Genomic DNA, 15,194 nt, shown 5'->3' with positions numbered 1-15,194 from the left:
TATGGACCCCTCGTACCATCATCACCATGTTCTTCACTGCAGCAGCTTTCACGTTGGGACCCAACATGACCAGGAGCTTTGAAAAAACGCTCGAGGAGGATACCAAGAGCAGAAAAAGGGTGAGATTTCCGTGTAATCATTTTGCTCCATTATAGCTTTGAACCTGATTTACTGCAGAAAGTTTCCTATAACTCTTTAATATACAATATATAGTGGAGTGCCAGGTTGGAAGAAATACACATTTTGACTGTTGGATAATTTAGCCCATTTCATTCTGTTTTCAGTTGTTTCAAGCATAAACAGTGATTGTTTCATGTCACATTTTAAGCCAATCATCTTTCTTTCTTTTCTGTTTGTTTGTTTTTCAAACTATCCCCCCCCCCCATGACTATGAAAATCAAATAGGGCAACATTGTTGTCAACCTAAAGGGAAAAAAAAAGTTGTTTTCTAATTTTCTCGGGCTCAGCTGTGGGTCCTCAGAATCTATTTTCTCCTCCTCATGTGGGTCCATCTTAATAGAATAGAGGAGATCTTATATAACCTGCATGAAATCAGTTCATCATTGTGGCGATGCGTGTCTCTATGAAGGAAAAAACAAAACAAAACAAAAAAAACTTTTTTGTCATATATTAAAACTGTCTGTATGACCTGCCAGTAGAATATTATTAAAATGATCTTTTGAGAAATCATGCACGTCTCGAGCATGTTCATGTTCGTGACGGGTGTGGCTTTGGTCAGAATCACGCGGGGGTGTAGTAAGGCTACATTCAAATCTTGCTAGCAGTTTGAAAAGTGAAAACTCCATGTTTTAGGTACCCGATACCGTAAAAATATTGGAAACAGCTATCTGCAATCAATAACCCCAATAATAAAAATATTTTCACATGAACATCAGACAATGTCAGTCCAAATTGTGCAGTGTCATCTTTGTAAAGACTGATACAGCTGCTTAGTTTGCTTATGCCTCAGGCAGGTCCAGGCAGGTCCTGATTAGATTGTACTAACGGTTCAGTAGAGGTGACTTATGTAGTGGCTAATCAGGACTTTCAGCAAGCTTATAATGTGCTGCATCGTTTGGTCATTTTTGTAAAGAGAAACTTCCACCACATCCTCATGTGGTGCTGTCGATTTCTCTTTTTAGATTCTCAAACCGGCTGTGGAAAAGAAGAGAAGAGATCGCATAAACAAAAGCCTTGCAGAGCTCAGAAGCTTGTTGTTGACTAATACAGCTGATCCGGTGAGTTGTCTTTACGCTAAAATAAAATGCTCCCAGATAGCATTTATTGGTGGGAATCGTATTGAAAACATTATCACCAACAGCGTTTGCAGAATCCCAAAATTGAGAAAGCAGAAATTTTGGACTTGACTGTGGAGTATCTTCACAAATGGACAAATGGCAAGAAACTAAGCAATGGTTAGTCACATAATGCGCTTCATCATCTAGTGAGTCATGTTCATGTCAACTTGTGCAACACTTAATGAGGGCACCAATCCCTCTGTATCCACCAGATGCTCTCAGTGGTGTGGTAAGTCTCCATCCGAGCGGCCCTCCTCGCTTAACCCTTGAGGGTGCAGGTTTTCAGCAGTGTGTGTCGCAAATGGCCAGCTACATGCACAAGATGCCGGCGCTGCAGCGAGCCGGCTTCCTGGAGGGACTGAAGCACCACGCGGAGAGGCGGCAGGCCAGACAGCCGCCATCTTTAATAAAGTCCCTAGCGAGACTCACGGATGCGGTGTCGGCGGAGGCCATTTGCACATCTGAGAGTCATGAAGACTCCCACAACTTTGTGCTCTTCTCGCATTCACCGCCTCAGCCTCACGCTTGCTCCACACCGCTCCACTCCCCTCCCACCTCCCCCTGGTTCTCCACATTTGCTTCCTCCTCTCCTCCTTTCCCCTCGTTCGCCTGTCACTTCTCCTTCCCGCCCAGCCTGTCACCTCCGTCGGCCAACACCTCTTTCTCCACGCTCCCTGCCCACGTGACGTCCTCCTCGCCCACACTGGCTCACCAGGCAGGTCCCACCGTCTTCCACTACCCCTCTGTCACCTCCCTGAGGTCTCCTCCACACCCCACACAGTCACAGAGGTCATCCTCACTCACGTGGAGACCCTGGTTCTGAAGTGTGGTGCCCTCTAGTGATGGATGACTGGCGATCTATCATGCTTGCAATGGACAATCTACTGTACAACTATATATGAAATGGCACCTGTCTTGTAATTCCCTTGTAAATAAATCTTGTGATGAACTTGTTTTTGTTCTTTTATTAAAATGGTATAACATACGTTATCTGTGAATAAACCTCTTCCAGATATCATGTGAAAGCTGCAGTGTCCCTCTTCTGAAAATGTTACATTGTTCAATACTCAAGCAGGTTTTATCGTGTTTTCAAAACGAGTATTTCTATTAAATATTAAAAGGACTCGCTTATGGTTAAAGTTCAGTCCGATGAAATTGCGAAACAACTTTGACAATAATAACTAGATATGCAAATGTACAACTGTTTTACTCTAAAAAGGTCGCTAAAATTCATGAGGTGTTTTATGGGCCAAAAATCAAATTTACTTCACACTGACAAAAAACCTTGTGGACTCGCCAAAAAACAACCAACTTCTGCATTTGGCAAAAGAGGACGATTCACTTCTTGCCGACTCAAGTAACTGGTGGAGCCCTAAACATAGCTGATGTCTGGACTTGGTTTGTGTTTACATATAGAAAATCATGTAGGTCTAAATAAACCTTTTCATAAAACAAGAAAAGACACAACAAATTTAACGAACGAACTAGAGTACAGTCGTCTCGATTCAACCTTTTCCAGATTAACATCAGCTTCTACGCAAACACACATTTTTTTTTAGCCAGGACATTGGTATATATATATATATATATTTTAAAAAAAATAAAATAAAAATGTTTTATTGATATTATCTATTGTGACAGCAAGTTAAAAATGACTTAGGCAAATATGATGATTGGCTCTGACATGCAATAAGTCTCCCCTGTAATTTTTATGGGTGAGTGTTTGAATTTATTTTGTACATGTGAGAGGTAAATTTTTGAAGTTATTTTTGGCCTACAACCCAAATCCTTAAAAACACTGGACTCTTAAGTTTTTCAGTTTTGCTGCCAATATACACATTCATAAATAGATACAGTCTCATGGAAAAGTAATGGCCCCCTTCTCAAATTCTTATATTTTTGCAAAGTTTTATCACTTTAATGTTTAAGATCATCACATAAAAGTAAATATCAGACAAATATAACCCAAGTAAACAGACCGTTTTTAAATTGTGATTTTATTTATTCGCGAGAACAAAACTATTCAAAGCTAGGTGGCCCTGTGTGGAAAAAGTAATGGACCCTCCTATTAAGTCATGAATTAACTGTGGCTAATCACATTTTTTGGAAAGCTGAATTAATTTTCGCTGCCCACACCCAAACCTGATTACCTCCAGACTTGTTCAATCAAGAAATTACTTAAATAGATTAATATAACCTGTTTGACAAAATTAACTCGGCCAAAAGATTTCGCCCGCAGTCAAATGAGATTGGCGCCAGTAATTAAAAACATTTCTTACAATCGCTAAAATTCACCACCTTAAATTGCTCGACTAGTTTGTAACTACTGACAAAATATTTGTGTTTGTAAAATGGAATTGACAGATAACCAAATCATCATCATCATCATCAGTAGCAGCAGCAACAGCCTCATGTAATACCATGGTTACTGAAATTACTACTGTACATGTACTGTATTTAGACGCTCCCCATGTGTGAAGAAAAACTTGGCCCAAACTGTTTGGCATTTCACTTTGGGCCAGCAGAGGACAGCACTGACACATTTTAGTTGCACAGTAGCGGTGCTGAGCTTCAACCTTCATTGGCTTCTTACCATCCATCCATCCATCCATCCATCCATCCATCCATCCATTTTCTGTACAGTTTATCCTCACTCGGTTCGCGAGTATTTTGGAGGGTATCCTAACTGACTTTGGGCAGGAGTGGTCGCCTGGAGTGGTCGCTAGCCAATCACGGGACACCAGAAGACAAACAACAATTCACACTCACATTCACACCTCCGGACAAATTAAAGTTTTCATTAACCTACCATTCATGTTTTGGAATGTAGGAGCAAACTGGAGTAGCAAAGAAAAAACTCGTAAGGCCAGAGCCCGGATTCAAACCCTCGACCTCAGAATTGTGAGACAAATGTGTTAACCACTATACACTGTGTCACAGCTTCTTATCGTAAGATTAATAATAAAAGTGGTGTTCACTTCAGCTTAACTGGATATGTATTTTGTAGTTTCATCAGTGATAAGACATCATCATTCTTCTGTCCTTTTATTTCCCACCACGATGTGAATTCTCCTAACACTCTTATCTGATGATGATCAGGTTTCTAGAACAAACATGAAATAGTTCTTTCAGTCGACAAGAGGGTGTGACTTGAAAAAAAAAGAGAATTAATCACATGACAGAACATGTACATTGGATAATGATTATTTTCCCCCCCTCTTTGCGCAGAAGAATCTCCTCTGTGTGAGCCCCATTAGTTATGAGGCGGCCATTGTTCTTTGTCAGCCAAATGAGAGGGCTTGCACATCATTGAGCAGCTTGACTCTCCGCTGCGCCTCATCACATGTTTGGAGCGTACGAAAGCGGAGAAGGTTGCCCACACTGTGAAGGATGCTTTCCGCAGGCACGGCACACATAATTAATAGGGAAAAGGGGAAAGAGATCACTCTTTGGAGTGACCTGACAATGGTAGGAAAACTCCCTGGCATTTTCTCCTGACATACTGATTAGAGCTGATCCTGTTACTGCCTCTAATTACCGTTTTGTTTGCCGTGAATGTGCCTCTGCATTCCTGATTGGGAGAAAACTTGAGATGCGGTGGAACAGTGGCGATGTCATGCGGCCTACTGAAGATGTATGAATTCCATCGGCTTGTGCATTGTACAAATGCAAACACTGATCTGCACTGGTGAGAAGTAAAGAAGTACCCACTTCAGTAGATTCTTTGGGTATCGGTACTTTGCTTGAGTATTGACCTTTCTGACAACGTTTTGCCTTTACTCCCTATACACTTCAAACAGATACAGCTAAAACCATGTATACATACACTGTACTAAAAAACATAGACCCCCCCCCCCCTCATTGTCAGACATGAAATCAGACGTAATTGTTCCTGTTTTAGTTCAGTTAGCATTACCAAAATTAATCCATGCATCCATTTTCTATTCCTCCTGACAAAACTGGTGTAATTGAGCCAAATTTGTAGGCCCCCTTGCTCATACATGCCTTTTCAAGTCTGACCATACATTTTCAATAGGATTGAGATTAGGATTTTGTGATGGCCACTCCAAAACATTGACTTTGTTATCCTTAAAACACTTTATAACCAGGTCTGCAGTCTGCTTTGGGTCATTGAACCATTTGCGCCCAAGCTTTAACTTCCTAGCTGATGACTCGAGATGTTGCTTCAGTATTTCCACATAATGTTCTTTCCTCATGATGCCAGCTATTGTGAAGTGCACCAGTCCCTCCTGTTGAAAAAACACCCCTCAACAGGTTGCTGCCACCCTCGTATTTCAAAGTTGGGATGGTATTCTCTGGCTTGCAGGCTTCCCTCATTTTTCTCCAAACATAATGATGCTCATTATGGCCAAACAGTTCAATTTTAGTTTCGCCAGGCCAGAGGTTTAAGAAGCCATCTATGTCAAACTACAAGAGCCATTTCCAAACAGAGGGGGAGGTTTGAGAAATCCTCTCTCTCTCCCTCCAAAGGTCACCTCATTTAATGACAAGAGTGGCCCTAACGAGGTGTTTTGCAACAAGACATGTCAACGACAACAGAAAAACAGAACAGTCCAGTTCGAGTTCAATGCCCTTTGAATGAAATGACCTGGATGAGATGGATTAGTATGCAAAAAATGGCCATTCCACCAACCACACCGGGCAACAAACGCAACTGATTGTTGACCACCCCAAAGAAACACACCTATCGAGGTAGAAATAGGAAGAATCCACACCTAAAAATTTAGAACCGAAGAAGCCGTTAAAGGTAAAAAGTCTTCAACAAACAAGATCCGTCCAGTTGCCTTGATTGAACCTTTGCAGATTATCATTAGCTAAATGTGTTTATCCTTCCACGAAGTTAGCAAAGCTTTGGGATCATATCGTTCTGATAGCGTGTCCAGTGATTTATTGATTTTTATTTGTATTTTACTTAAATACAGTTTAAGGTGTGCTTCTACTTTTACCAGTCTTTTTTTTTTTTTTTTTACACATGTATCTGTACATATAAGTTCAGAGTGTGAGTACTTTTGCCACCTCTACTGATATGAGTCAAGTCCTGTACTCTTCAAAAGCCCACCAAGAACATCACTTTCACTGAAAATCTACCAATTGGATGAAATGAATCCGTAATCTCACAAAAAACCCAAACAGCTCGAGTTGTTTTTATGACGTCAATGATTACATTTACATTCAATAATGCAAAATGTTCTGGTGGGGTTTCTCTTCCTCATTCCACAGCTCTTAAACAGTTTGAAGCTAGTCCAAAAGCAGAGGATTATTTTACACAGAAGAGAGACCTGACCTTTTTTTGCCAGTTAAAAAAAAAGTGTCCAATTTCCAGAATTTTTTTGATTTAATTACTTTACCTGAACAACTGCACAGACTGCAGTCTAATACTTTTGTCTTGAAAATACCTTTCTTGCCAATGACAATAAATATTGAATGATTAAAAGCATAGCCTACCATCTGTCAAATGTGACCCTTACAATTACATTTGTCAAAATGACCAATAAAACGAGCACTTAATGGTTTTATCAGTTGTGTATTTAAACAGGCGTGACGTCACATTCTTTTGCAGTGGAGTCATTTTGGCCATGGACAAACAGCTTTTCTTCTTCTTCTTTTCCTTCTTCTTCTTCTTCTTTAACTCAGTAAGTCATATTAAAGATCTGCTGGAGACTCAGTCAGCATCCTTGCACCAGCAGAGGAGGACCGCACTCATATCACGTGTCAATGCTCAAGAATGTAGATCTGTCAATAAGCACAGCTAAATATCATTTTTCCTTCCTTTCATTTCTCTCTGTTTGCCAGGCTACTTTGAAGTAAATAGTGAAAGGATACCAGACTGTAGCAAATTACCTGCAGACTGAAACATTTTTGACATAAGTCCTGAAAGAAGGGGTGAGCCACTTTTCCCGTCGGCCCCTTTGGCGTTTTTAATCTGGGGCTGAGGGAGACAGCGGCGCTGACAGAATGATGGGGCAGCTGGACATGCTTCCAGGCCGCCAGTAATGGTCCAGAGAGAAGTCAGGAGAAGGGCCACTGCAGACATCTCAGCACCGAGCCAACAACTCAACAGCAGACCTGAGGAGTGGTCAGAGGGACACATCTTCTCGGGGAGGCTCAGTACAAATCTGAATTAATCACTTTGTATGCCTCTCAGCTTGGATTGTAGATCTATTTAAAATCCAGTAATGAAGTGATGGCCAAATCGGGGGGTTATCAATATGGCCTTTTGATAGCGATTGTTTCAGATAAAAAAGGAAAGGGATACAATATGAGTCATTACATTATTTGTAAAGAAACGTTCATATTATATTCGAGATGTTTAACACTTTGGGATCTGTTAACTGTTTTGCTTTTCCACAATGAGGAATGCTTGATTGTTTCTTCACTGATTAACTTACATTGAGGCAACAGGTGAAACTTGGATCTCGGCTCAGGCCTTCCTGTGTGGAGCTTGCATGTTTCGAAGTGCCTCTTTATATTTTGACCATTTCATTGATGAAATGTTATCATTGCATATTAGACACACCGCAGAACCTGCTGTCTCCACAAAGAATTCCTCTGTCCATTTGTGCTGAAATATACGGTCCTCCACATCTTCATCAAAAGGGTTTGCTCTCCAGAATCAGTTAGCTGACTATTCGATTAAAAGGAAAACAACAAGTTTACTCCTTGACCTCACAACGACCCGGATAGGCTACTGCATTATGCAATAAAAACAGAGTCTGACCCTACTGTACCTGGAAGGACAGCTGGCATTGGCTCCAGCCACCCACATTGCGGTAGAAAATGGATGGATGAATTAAAATGCTTGAGAATGTACCCAAAGCAACAACAACAACAACAACAAAAACATGGAAGCATGGGTAGACCATCTAGGTCACTACACCACTAGGTCACCGTGCTGCCCATAATAATAATAATAATAATAATAATAACAACAATAATAATGAATAATAATTGCCCTGCGATTGGCTGGCAACCAGTTCAGGGTGTACCCCGCCTCCTGCCCGATGATAGCTGGGATAGGCTCCAGCACACCCGCGACCCTAGTGAGGAGAAGCGGCTCAGAAAATGGATGGATGGATGGATGGATGGATGGATGAATAATAATATAAGAATACAATTAGTGAAATATTCAGTAGAGGAATTAGTTCCAATGTCATTCCTAACAATTTTTTTTTGAATTTTCCTAATTAGGCTCACAAATGTAGAAATTTCCCTTAGATATGCTGTGGATTTGGTATTTTCGCAATCGATCCAAAAAGGAAATTTGGGCAGCAGAGTGCTTCTATTTCTTTGCTGCAGATTTGAACCCAATTTGTGGAAAAAAATCCACTGCATGCGCAGACTTCTGCCAAGGCCAAAGTATCTGAATCGTGTTTGTTTGGTTGGTTCAGTTGAAAATGCATAATGTGCAGGGATGATCCTGGATGTGGTTGGTCACTGTCGCAACAACTGCGCCTGTGCCTTTGAAGGAGTTGTGGCCAAATTGGTGACGTCAGGAACATGGTCAGTTCGTCTGTGATCCTCAGGATGAGTCTTCTCATTTTCTATTTGTGTGTTTGACTGTTTGAACTGTACAATAAACGACTGCATCGGCAACTGTGAGTCTTTCTTTTTTTGTCACCTCACTCGAGCAGTGGCGTATTTGAAGCTTCTCATAACTTGAAAAATTTGGGGCCACTCGTAAATCAAGGTACCACTGTCCTTGAAAGCATCACTAAAGTTAATGATGACAGTGTGAACGTATTTGCGGAATTTAAGTGGTAATATGTGTGACTTACTGTACATCAGAGCACCCAACATCTCTTTAATGCTGGATTACATTTCTAAAGAACAGAAACTGAGAGTCCAATTAAAATCAAAGAACTTGACTGTCACACACTCAGAGCAGACAGGAAGTAACCTGAGCCAAGCAGGAGGGAGTCAAATGGGACATAGCTTGCTTTTGAACGATGACATTTGACATAAGGTGCTTTTGACTCATGCATCAGTGCTCTTCACTATCAGCGGCTTCTATCACGTTGGTCCAATGGTTTGTCTTTCTCCTGCTCTGTTTTACAAGTCATTTTTTTGCCCGAGATGATGAACAATGGCTGCCTTTTCAGAGATCCTATAACATTTTCCTCCGGAGGGAGCATTGCCATTGGCTTTCAGCAATTCTAATCGTTCCCACGCTGATTAGATATACCTTTTAAAGGTATTAATAATGAGCCAATTTGAATTTGTGGCGATACTCATCCTTTCACTTTAGCAATTGATTTCCCGGTTCCCTCTGTCCCGTGAGAGAGTGTTAAGGTTCTGGAGCTGTTCATTTTTGGAAAGTACTTCCTCCTCAGCCTCTGTGACCCTGCCCACCCTCCCCCAATGGGTGGGCTGTGACCCTGCTAGCCTGCAGCCACTGCAGGTTGCAAGCGCTCACCCTGAAACGTTTGCATGTACTTCAGTACACTTTGTGCTCTTTGCCCTCTTTCAAAATGCACTCAGAACCTATGGGCCACAGGTCAGTAGACCAATCAGAGGCGGCCGATAAAAATAGTGAGTGATTCACAGGTCATCTAAAAATACCAGCTTCTGTCCGTTCTCATTTAGAAACGACTTAATTTTGAGGGCAGCCTGATGGGAACGTCTGCCCGGATGTCACCAGAAACAAGTGTGTGTTTGCAGAAAAAGGAGGCTTAGTGATGTAGATGTCCCTTTCCTCACATGTAACCTCATACTGCTGAGAAAATGTCAGAGTGCACAAGAAAAAAGAGAGTGCGGCCATCAGATTCTCCAGGGCCTTAAGGGGCCCCATGCCCTGACAAATAGAGCAGTCTGTCCTTATCTCTGCCATGGAAGAATTCCATCGCGACCGTGGTTGTGGCAGCATCTCAAGACGTGCGCTTTTTGAATAATGCAGCTCACACCTAGTCTAAAATTAGTGTCATTTAAAATGTGTTTTTTGGTCCTTGTGTGGCTCCTATTACAATAGGACTATATTTAACAGTGCAGAGGAACATGATCAAAGATGACAGGTACTTTTACGTGCAATGCTTCAACATATACCACCCCATCCCCCAGAGAATGTGCTAAAAATGACAAGCCTGCAATTGAAGTTATTTGTGGAATTCGAGCTCAGGCATTACAAGAATGGAAAAATAGATATACATTTTTTTCAAATTTTTTTTTTAAATTGCCGTGTCAAAAGCAGCAGCCTGTCATCGCTTCTGCAGATGACCTGAGTCTTGGCTAGCTGGGGTTTCCCACCGCAACACCTGCATCCATGCAGGAACAAGCGGTGAACAGGAGCTACAGTAAAAGAGGAAATTACATAGTGTCACTGCCAAATACCTTCAACATTTATTGAGCTGGGAGGACGATACATAAACAGTTGTGTTAGTACGAGCCCTACTTTGGTCAGCTGTTAATGTTGACTGATTGCAGTCCGCTGCATAGCTTAGCCCCAAGAAGATAAATCTAACTGACTTTGATTCAGCGGCTGACTTTGTGCTTATATGTGCTTTCGCATTGTGTCTCGACAAAAGGATGATGGATGTATGGCTTATAAAATAAAGGAAACGCATAATCATCACAGTGTTTCTCCAAGTCAGTCTTGCCTCCGGGATATCAACCTGCAGTTGATGGTTGTGAATCATTTTCACCTGCTGTTTTTCCTTTCTCCAATGAACTCACCTGCCGCCCACACAAGTTGCTCAGGTAATGCAACTCCCCTGAGATGGCGCATCCATACGTGCCATGAGCAGGTTTCTCCGCTGGCTCAATAGAAGAGATTGACTATAATGAATGTAATCTTTCATATCAGGAATATCACGATAATTATGACTTGGTACCACAGTGGACCGTTGGTTAGCACCTTTGTCTCACAGTTCGAAGGTTGGGGGTTCGAATCCGGGCTCCCGCTCCAACATTTAAAAAAAGATGCATCTGTGGTTACCTGAAGACACAAAATTGTCTGTAGGTATGAATGTGAGTGTGAATGGTTGTTTGTCTGTATGTGCCCTGTGATTGGCTGTCGACCATACGAGGGTGTAGCTCGCCTCTCGTTCAAAGTCAGCTGGGATAGGCTCCAGCAATTTACGAATTTTTCCCTTCCCTCGGGATCACAATCAGCACAGGCCTGATTGTCCGTTTTCGCTAAAAGATTATCATGACTTATTATACTGTGGTGTGGAATGTGTGAGTGAGTTTTCCTCCCCAATCTGCTTAAAAAACAGTTGGTGCTGGCAATCGCTTTCCCGAATTGACGCAAGTTTTTTATCCAGTTGTTTGCCGTTCCTGCTTGAGGTTCCAGACTGAGCTATAGTATGTCTGTTACTCAAGGATTGAAGTAGAATTGGAACAACTTATCCATTAATTGACAATTAATCGATCATCAAATTAATTGACGATTTTGATAATTGATTAATTGTCTAAAGGCCATGTTTAATTTAAACTTTTACAAATTTCAGCCTCTCAACAGTGAATAATCTCTGATTGCTGTAGTCCTTCATGAAAGCAGACTGATTAACTTTGGTGTGTAATCAAAATGAGACATTTGCAAACATCTGCTTTTACTTAGGAAAGCCATGATCAACATTTCCCCCTATTTTCTGATGTTATGGACCAAATCAGTTACTGAATCATAATCAATTCATGGAAAAAAATAAGAGGTAGTTGAATCTATTACAGAAATAATGGTCATTTGACGCCGGAGTATGAATAACCTGTAATGTAGTTGAACCTGAAGCAGCCTCAGAAGTATATATCAAACTAGTAACCCTTTGTATTAAAAGTACAGTAGCTCTCGTTTTGAAAAGGTTTGGTGAGTACAGCTCTTGTGTGATATTGCTTAGTTGGAGTTTATTTGGTTGTCTTTAATCTTTAAACAATACCAAACAAACAATAACCATCAGTTAATCAACAGTATTTGGGAAAATGTTTGCAATAAACTTTAATGTAAAATCAATTTGTATCCGATTATTCGATTAACCACTCGAATAATCGATTCAAAAAATATTCGCTATAGTGAACAGCCCTCGACTGAAGTCAGGAAGATGTGGACAGGAGAGACTCTGTTGGTGAGTTTTCACATTCTTTATTGTTTATGTGGAACATGCACACAATAGAGGTTGGACAACTAGATAATTTTTGTAATCCACCCTAACGTAATGAAGGTTGAGTCGAATTAATTGATGACGTCAATCCAATTTTATCAGTGATATCATTCTTTTTTTTTTTTGGAGCACAGTACAGATGACCCCAACCTTTTCTGAACCACGACCAGTTTCATATAAGGACATACGTATGTATGTATTTCGAAAGCATAGAACAATGAAAAACAAAATATTCAAAATACAACTCACCATTACGCTGAATGTCGATGTAATGGGAGCACGAAGCATGTTTTTTTTTTCTGAGCTGGCCAGCCTCATCTTGTACTATAAAGTGGACTCGTTGAGTCGTCGACTAATCGGCGTACCCCTCGCTCACAACTAGTTACACTTAGGATGAGGCGACAGTCAAACCAGCTAGTGGCGGACCTGGAAGGAAATCCCTCAGTAGACCATCCATCGTCTCGTCAGCAGCATGTCCAGCATACTGGTGCGAGTGCATATATTTGCATGGAGGCCATACACACTAGTGAGCCGTATTACAAGGTGTCTTGGGGAAATTCACAGAAGTTGGATTAGCCTGTGATGAATTCCACTTTTTTCCCCTGTATTCAGTCTTTAAGGGATTAATGATTAGGGTTTACACTGATTCTTATTATGTTATCCATCCATTTTTTTTTTTACCGCTTATTCTCACTAGGGTCGCGGGCTGCTGGAGCCTATCCCAGCAATCTTCGGGCGGGTGGCGGGGTACACCCTGAACCGGTCGCCAGCCAATCGCAGGCCACATAGAAACAAACAACCATCCACACTCACATCCACACCTATTTAGAGTCTTCAATCAACCTACCACGCATGTTTTCGGGATGGAAACCGGAGTGCCCGGAGAAAACCCACCCAGGCACGGGGAGGATATGCATACTCCACACAGGCGGGGCCGGGATTTGAACCCTGGTCCCCAGAACTGGGAGGCAGATGTGCTAACCAGTCGGTTCCAGGTCCGTGCCTTATTATTTTATTTTCTTCTCAATTAATATTTCATTTATCGGTAGCCAGGATGTGGAATTCACATCTTCCTAGTAGTTTTGGGCAAATAATTTTATGTGTAAAGTTACAATGATATCCATTTTTTCCAAGAGGGTCCAACAATGAGCATCACTGCTGCCAGGTTTGCCCACACCCACAAAACGGCATATCCTGTTGCTCCTGTCCTGGAAATGGAATATTTTAATGTGTAAAACACAAAGGAAATTTTGCCTGAATTCCAAAGTGGTTAGTAATTTCCATGACTAATATTGTATGAAATTCTTGACCGCTCGGACGTCATGAGCGGCGAGTGCCCGGTTGGCAGGCGAGTCGGGGGACTACTTTTCAAAGGCAGTTTAGTAGGCGAAAATAAATTTGCACACTTGCCGTTGATGCTGACACAGTTGCAGTTCCTACTGAAGCGTTACAGTGATCCATTTTTTAACAAAACAAGCTTACTCAAATGTGTTTAACCAATTGATTGCTGTGTTTGGAAGTAACCCTCTACTGACTCTTCGTCATCACTACAGTTCTGCAGCTGATGACGGTTTTGCCAAACACAGCGCTTCCCTTAATTATCCTGTTCAATGAATGCAATATTAATCCGAGTATCATGTTTTGACACGTTCTAGCACATACAATATAGTCTTGCTTCATAATTTTGGGGTTTTAGTTCCTCTTTAACAGTTGGAGTAAAGAATGGAAATATGAACTATGGAGATAGAAGCTTTACATGCTTGTTTAATATCACATTTGATCTGTGAGCGGGCATGCCAGAGACATTGTTATTAAAGCAATAAAAAAAATTATTTTCCATAGGATGTCCCATTTGGGATTTGCAGATTGTCCTCTTCATTCATGTTGCCTCCATCCTGACGTTTCATCTTGAAGCTTCAGAGCATTTGAGAGATAAGTGCTCTATCTCCTCTTGAGAAGTGCTGCGTGAGACTGTGTGTGTGTGTAGTTTATCAGAGATGTTCTCTCTCTTCTTCTTCTCCTGCTCCATATTTGTGTGTATGTGTTTTTTTTTTTTTTTTTTTTTTTTTACACAACGCAGATGCCCCCCATTGAATCCAGTATGACTTATCTGTGGTTCAGAGCATTGTACAACAGTGTAGACCACCAACCTCTCATCTTCTCTGAGGAGTAAAGGCAGCTAGATATGATGAAACAGATGAAGCTCTGCTTAAAGCTACGGGACCTGGTGGTACTTTGTCTGGCACATCTAGATGCTTGTGATATAGGACATCACGATAAGTAACATGAAAGTGTCCTGTCATCAGCTTTATTCTTCTCTCTTCTCTTCCCCGCAACAACACAGCAGCATCAATAAAAAACATGTTTGCACGTTCCCCCTTTTTCAGAAGTGAAGTGAAGTCTTTTCTACTCGATTCATCCATTTTGCATAGCGGTTCACTTACAGGAGCTATATGACAAAATCATCTTTTAAAGATGAAAATGTATCTTTTGTAATCAAACAGTGTACTTGAACCTAATGATGTTGGCTCGTGGGTGTATGTTGAAGCACATATCTCGGTGGAAGTTGGAAACTTCGGTTTTTCTTGGAAAGGGGATGGAGGATGACATCTTAGTCATGGAATCATTTGTCATACAGTATTGATTACCATTTACCATCCCACCGTCACTGAGTGGGACCTGAACCTCGACTGCCTACACGGAAGTCATGTGAGTGTTCCACTACACCATCAGTGACCGATTGGTAAAACATATGTAAAAACATTGTAAAGATATGCAAAGATGTAAA

At 41.3% G+C, this 15,194-nt stretch overlaps 1 protein-coding gene across 1 annotated transcript; it reads left to right on the top strand.

Annotated features, from left to right (window-relative positions):
* The first annotated feature begins 65 nt into the window (after window positions 1-65).
* Window positions 66-2,121, top strand: LOC133408186 (transcription factor HES-7-like). The gene is made up of 4 exons (XM_061686739.1): window positions 66-119; window positions 1,143-1,238; window positions 1,322-1,415; window positions 1,511-2,121. The coding sequence occupies exons 1-4, from the start codon at window positions 66-68 to the stop codon at window positions 2,119-2,121; spliced, it is 855 nt and encodes a 284-aa protein (XP_061542723.1).
* The last annotated feature ends 13,073 nt before the right edge of the window (window positions 2,122-15,194 follow it).

Source organism: Phycodurus eques, chromosome 9 (genome assembly GCF_024500275.1).
Source record: "Phycodurus eques isolate BA_2022a chromosome 9, UOR_Pequ_1.1, whole genome shotgun sequence".
Lineage (NCBI taxonomy): Eukaryota > Metazoa > Chordata > Actinopteri > Syngnathiformes > Syngnathidae > Phycodurus > Phycodurus eques.
The sequence above is the reverse complement of the archived record's forward strand: the minus strand, read 5'-3'. Positions and strand labels throughout refer to the sequence as shown.

Excerpts from the sequence above, each read along its gene's own strand:
- LOC133408186 (XM_061686739.1), top strand. The coding sequence starts at position 66 with ATGACCAGGAGCTTTGAAAAAACGCTCGAGGAGGATACCAAGAGCAGA. Across the intron at positions 120-1,142 it reads ATACCAAGAGCAGAAAAAGG|ATTCTCAAACCGGCTGTGGA; the intron begins GTGAGATTTCCG and ends TTCTCTTTTTAG. Across the intron at positions 1,416-1,510 it reads TGGCAAGAAACTAAGCAATG|ATGCTCTCAGTGGTGTGGTA; the intron begins GTTAGTCACATA and ends TGTATCCACCAG.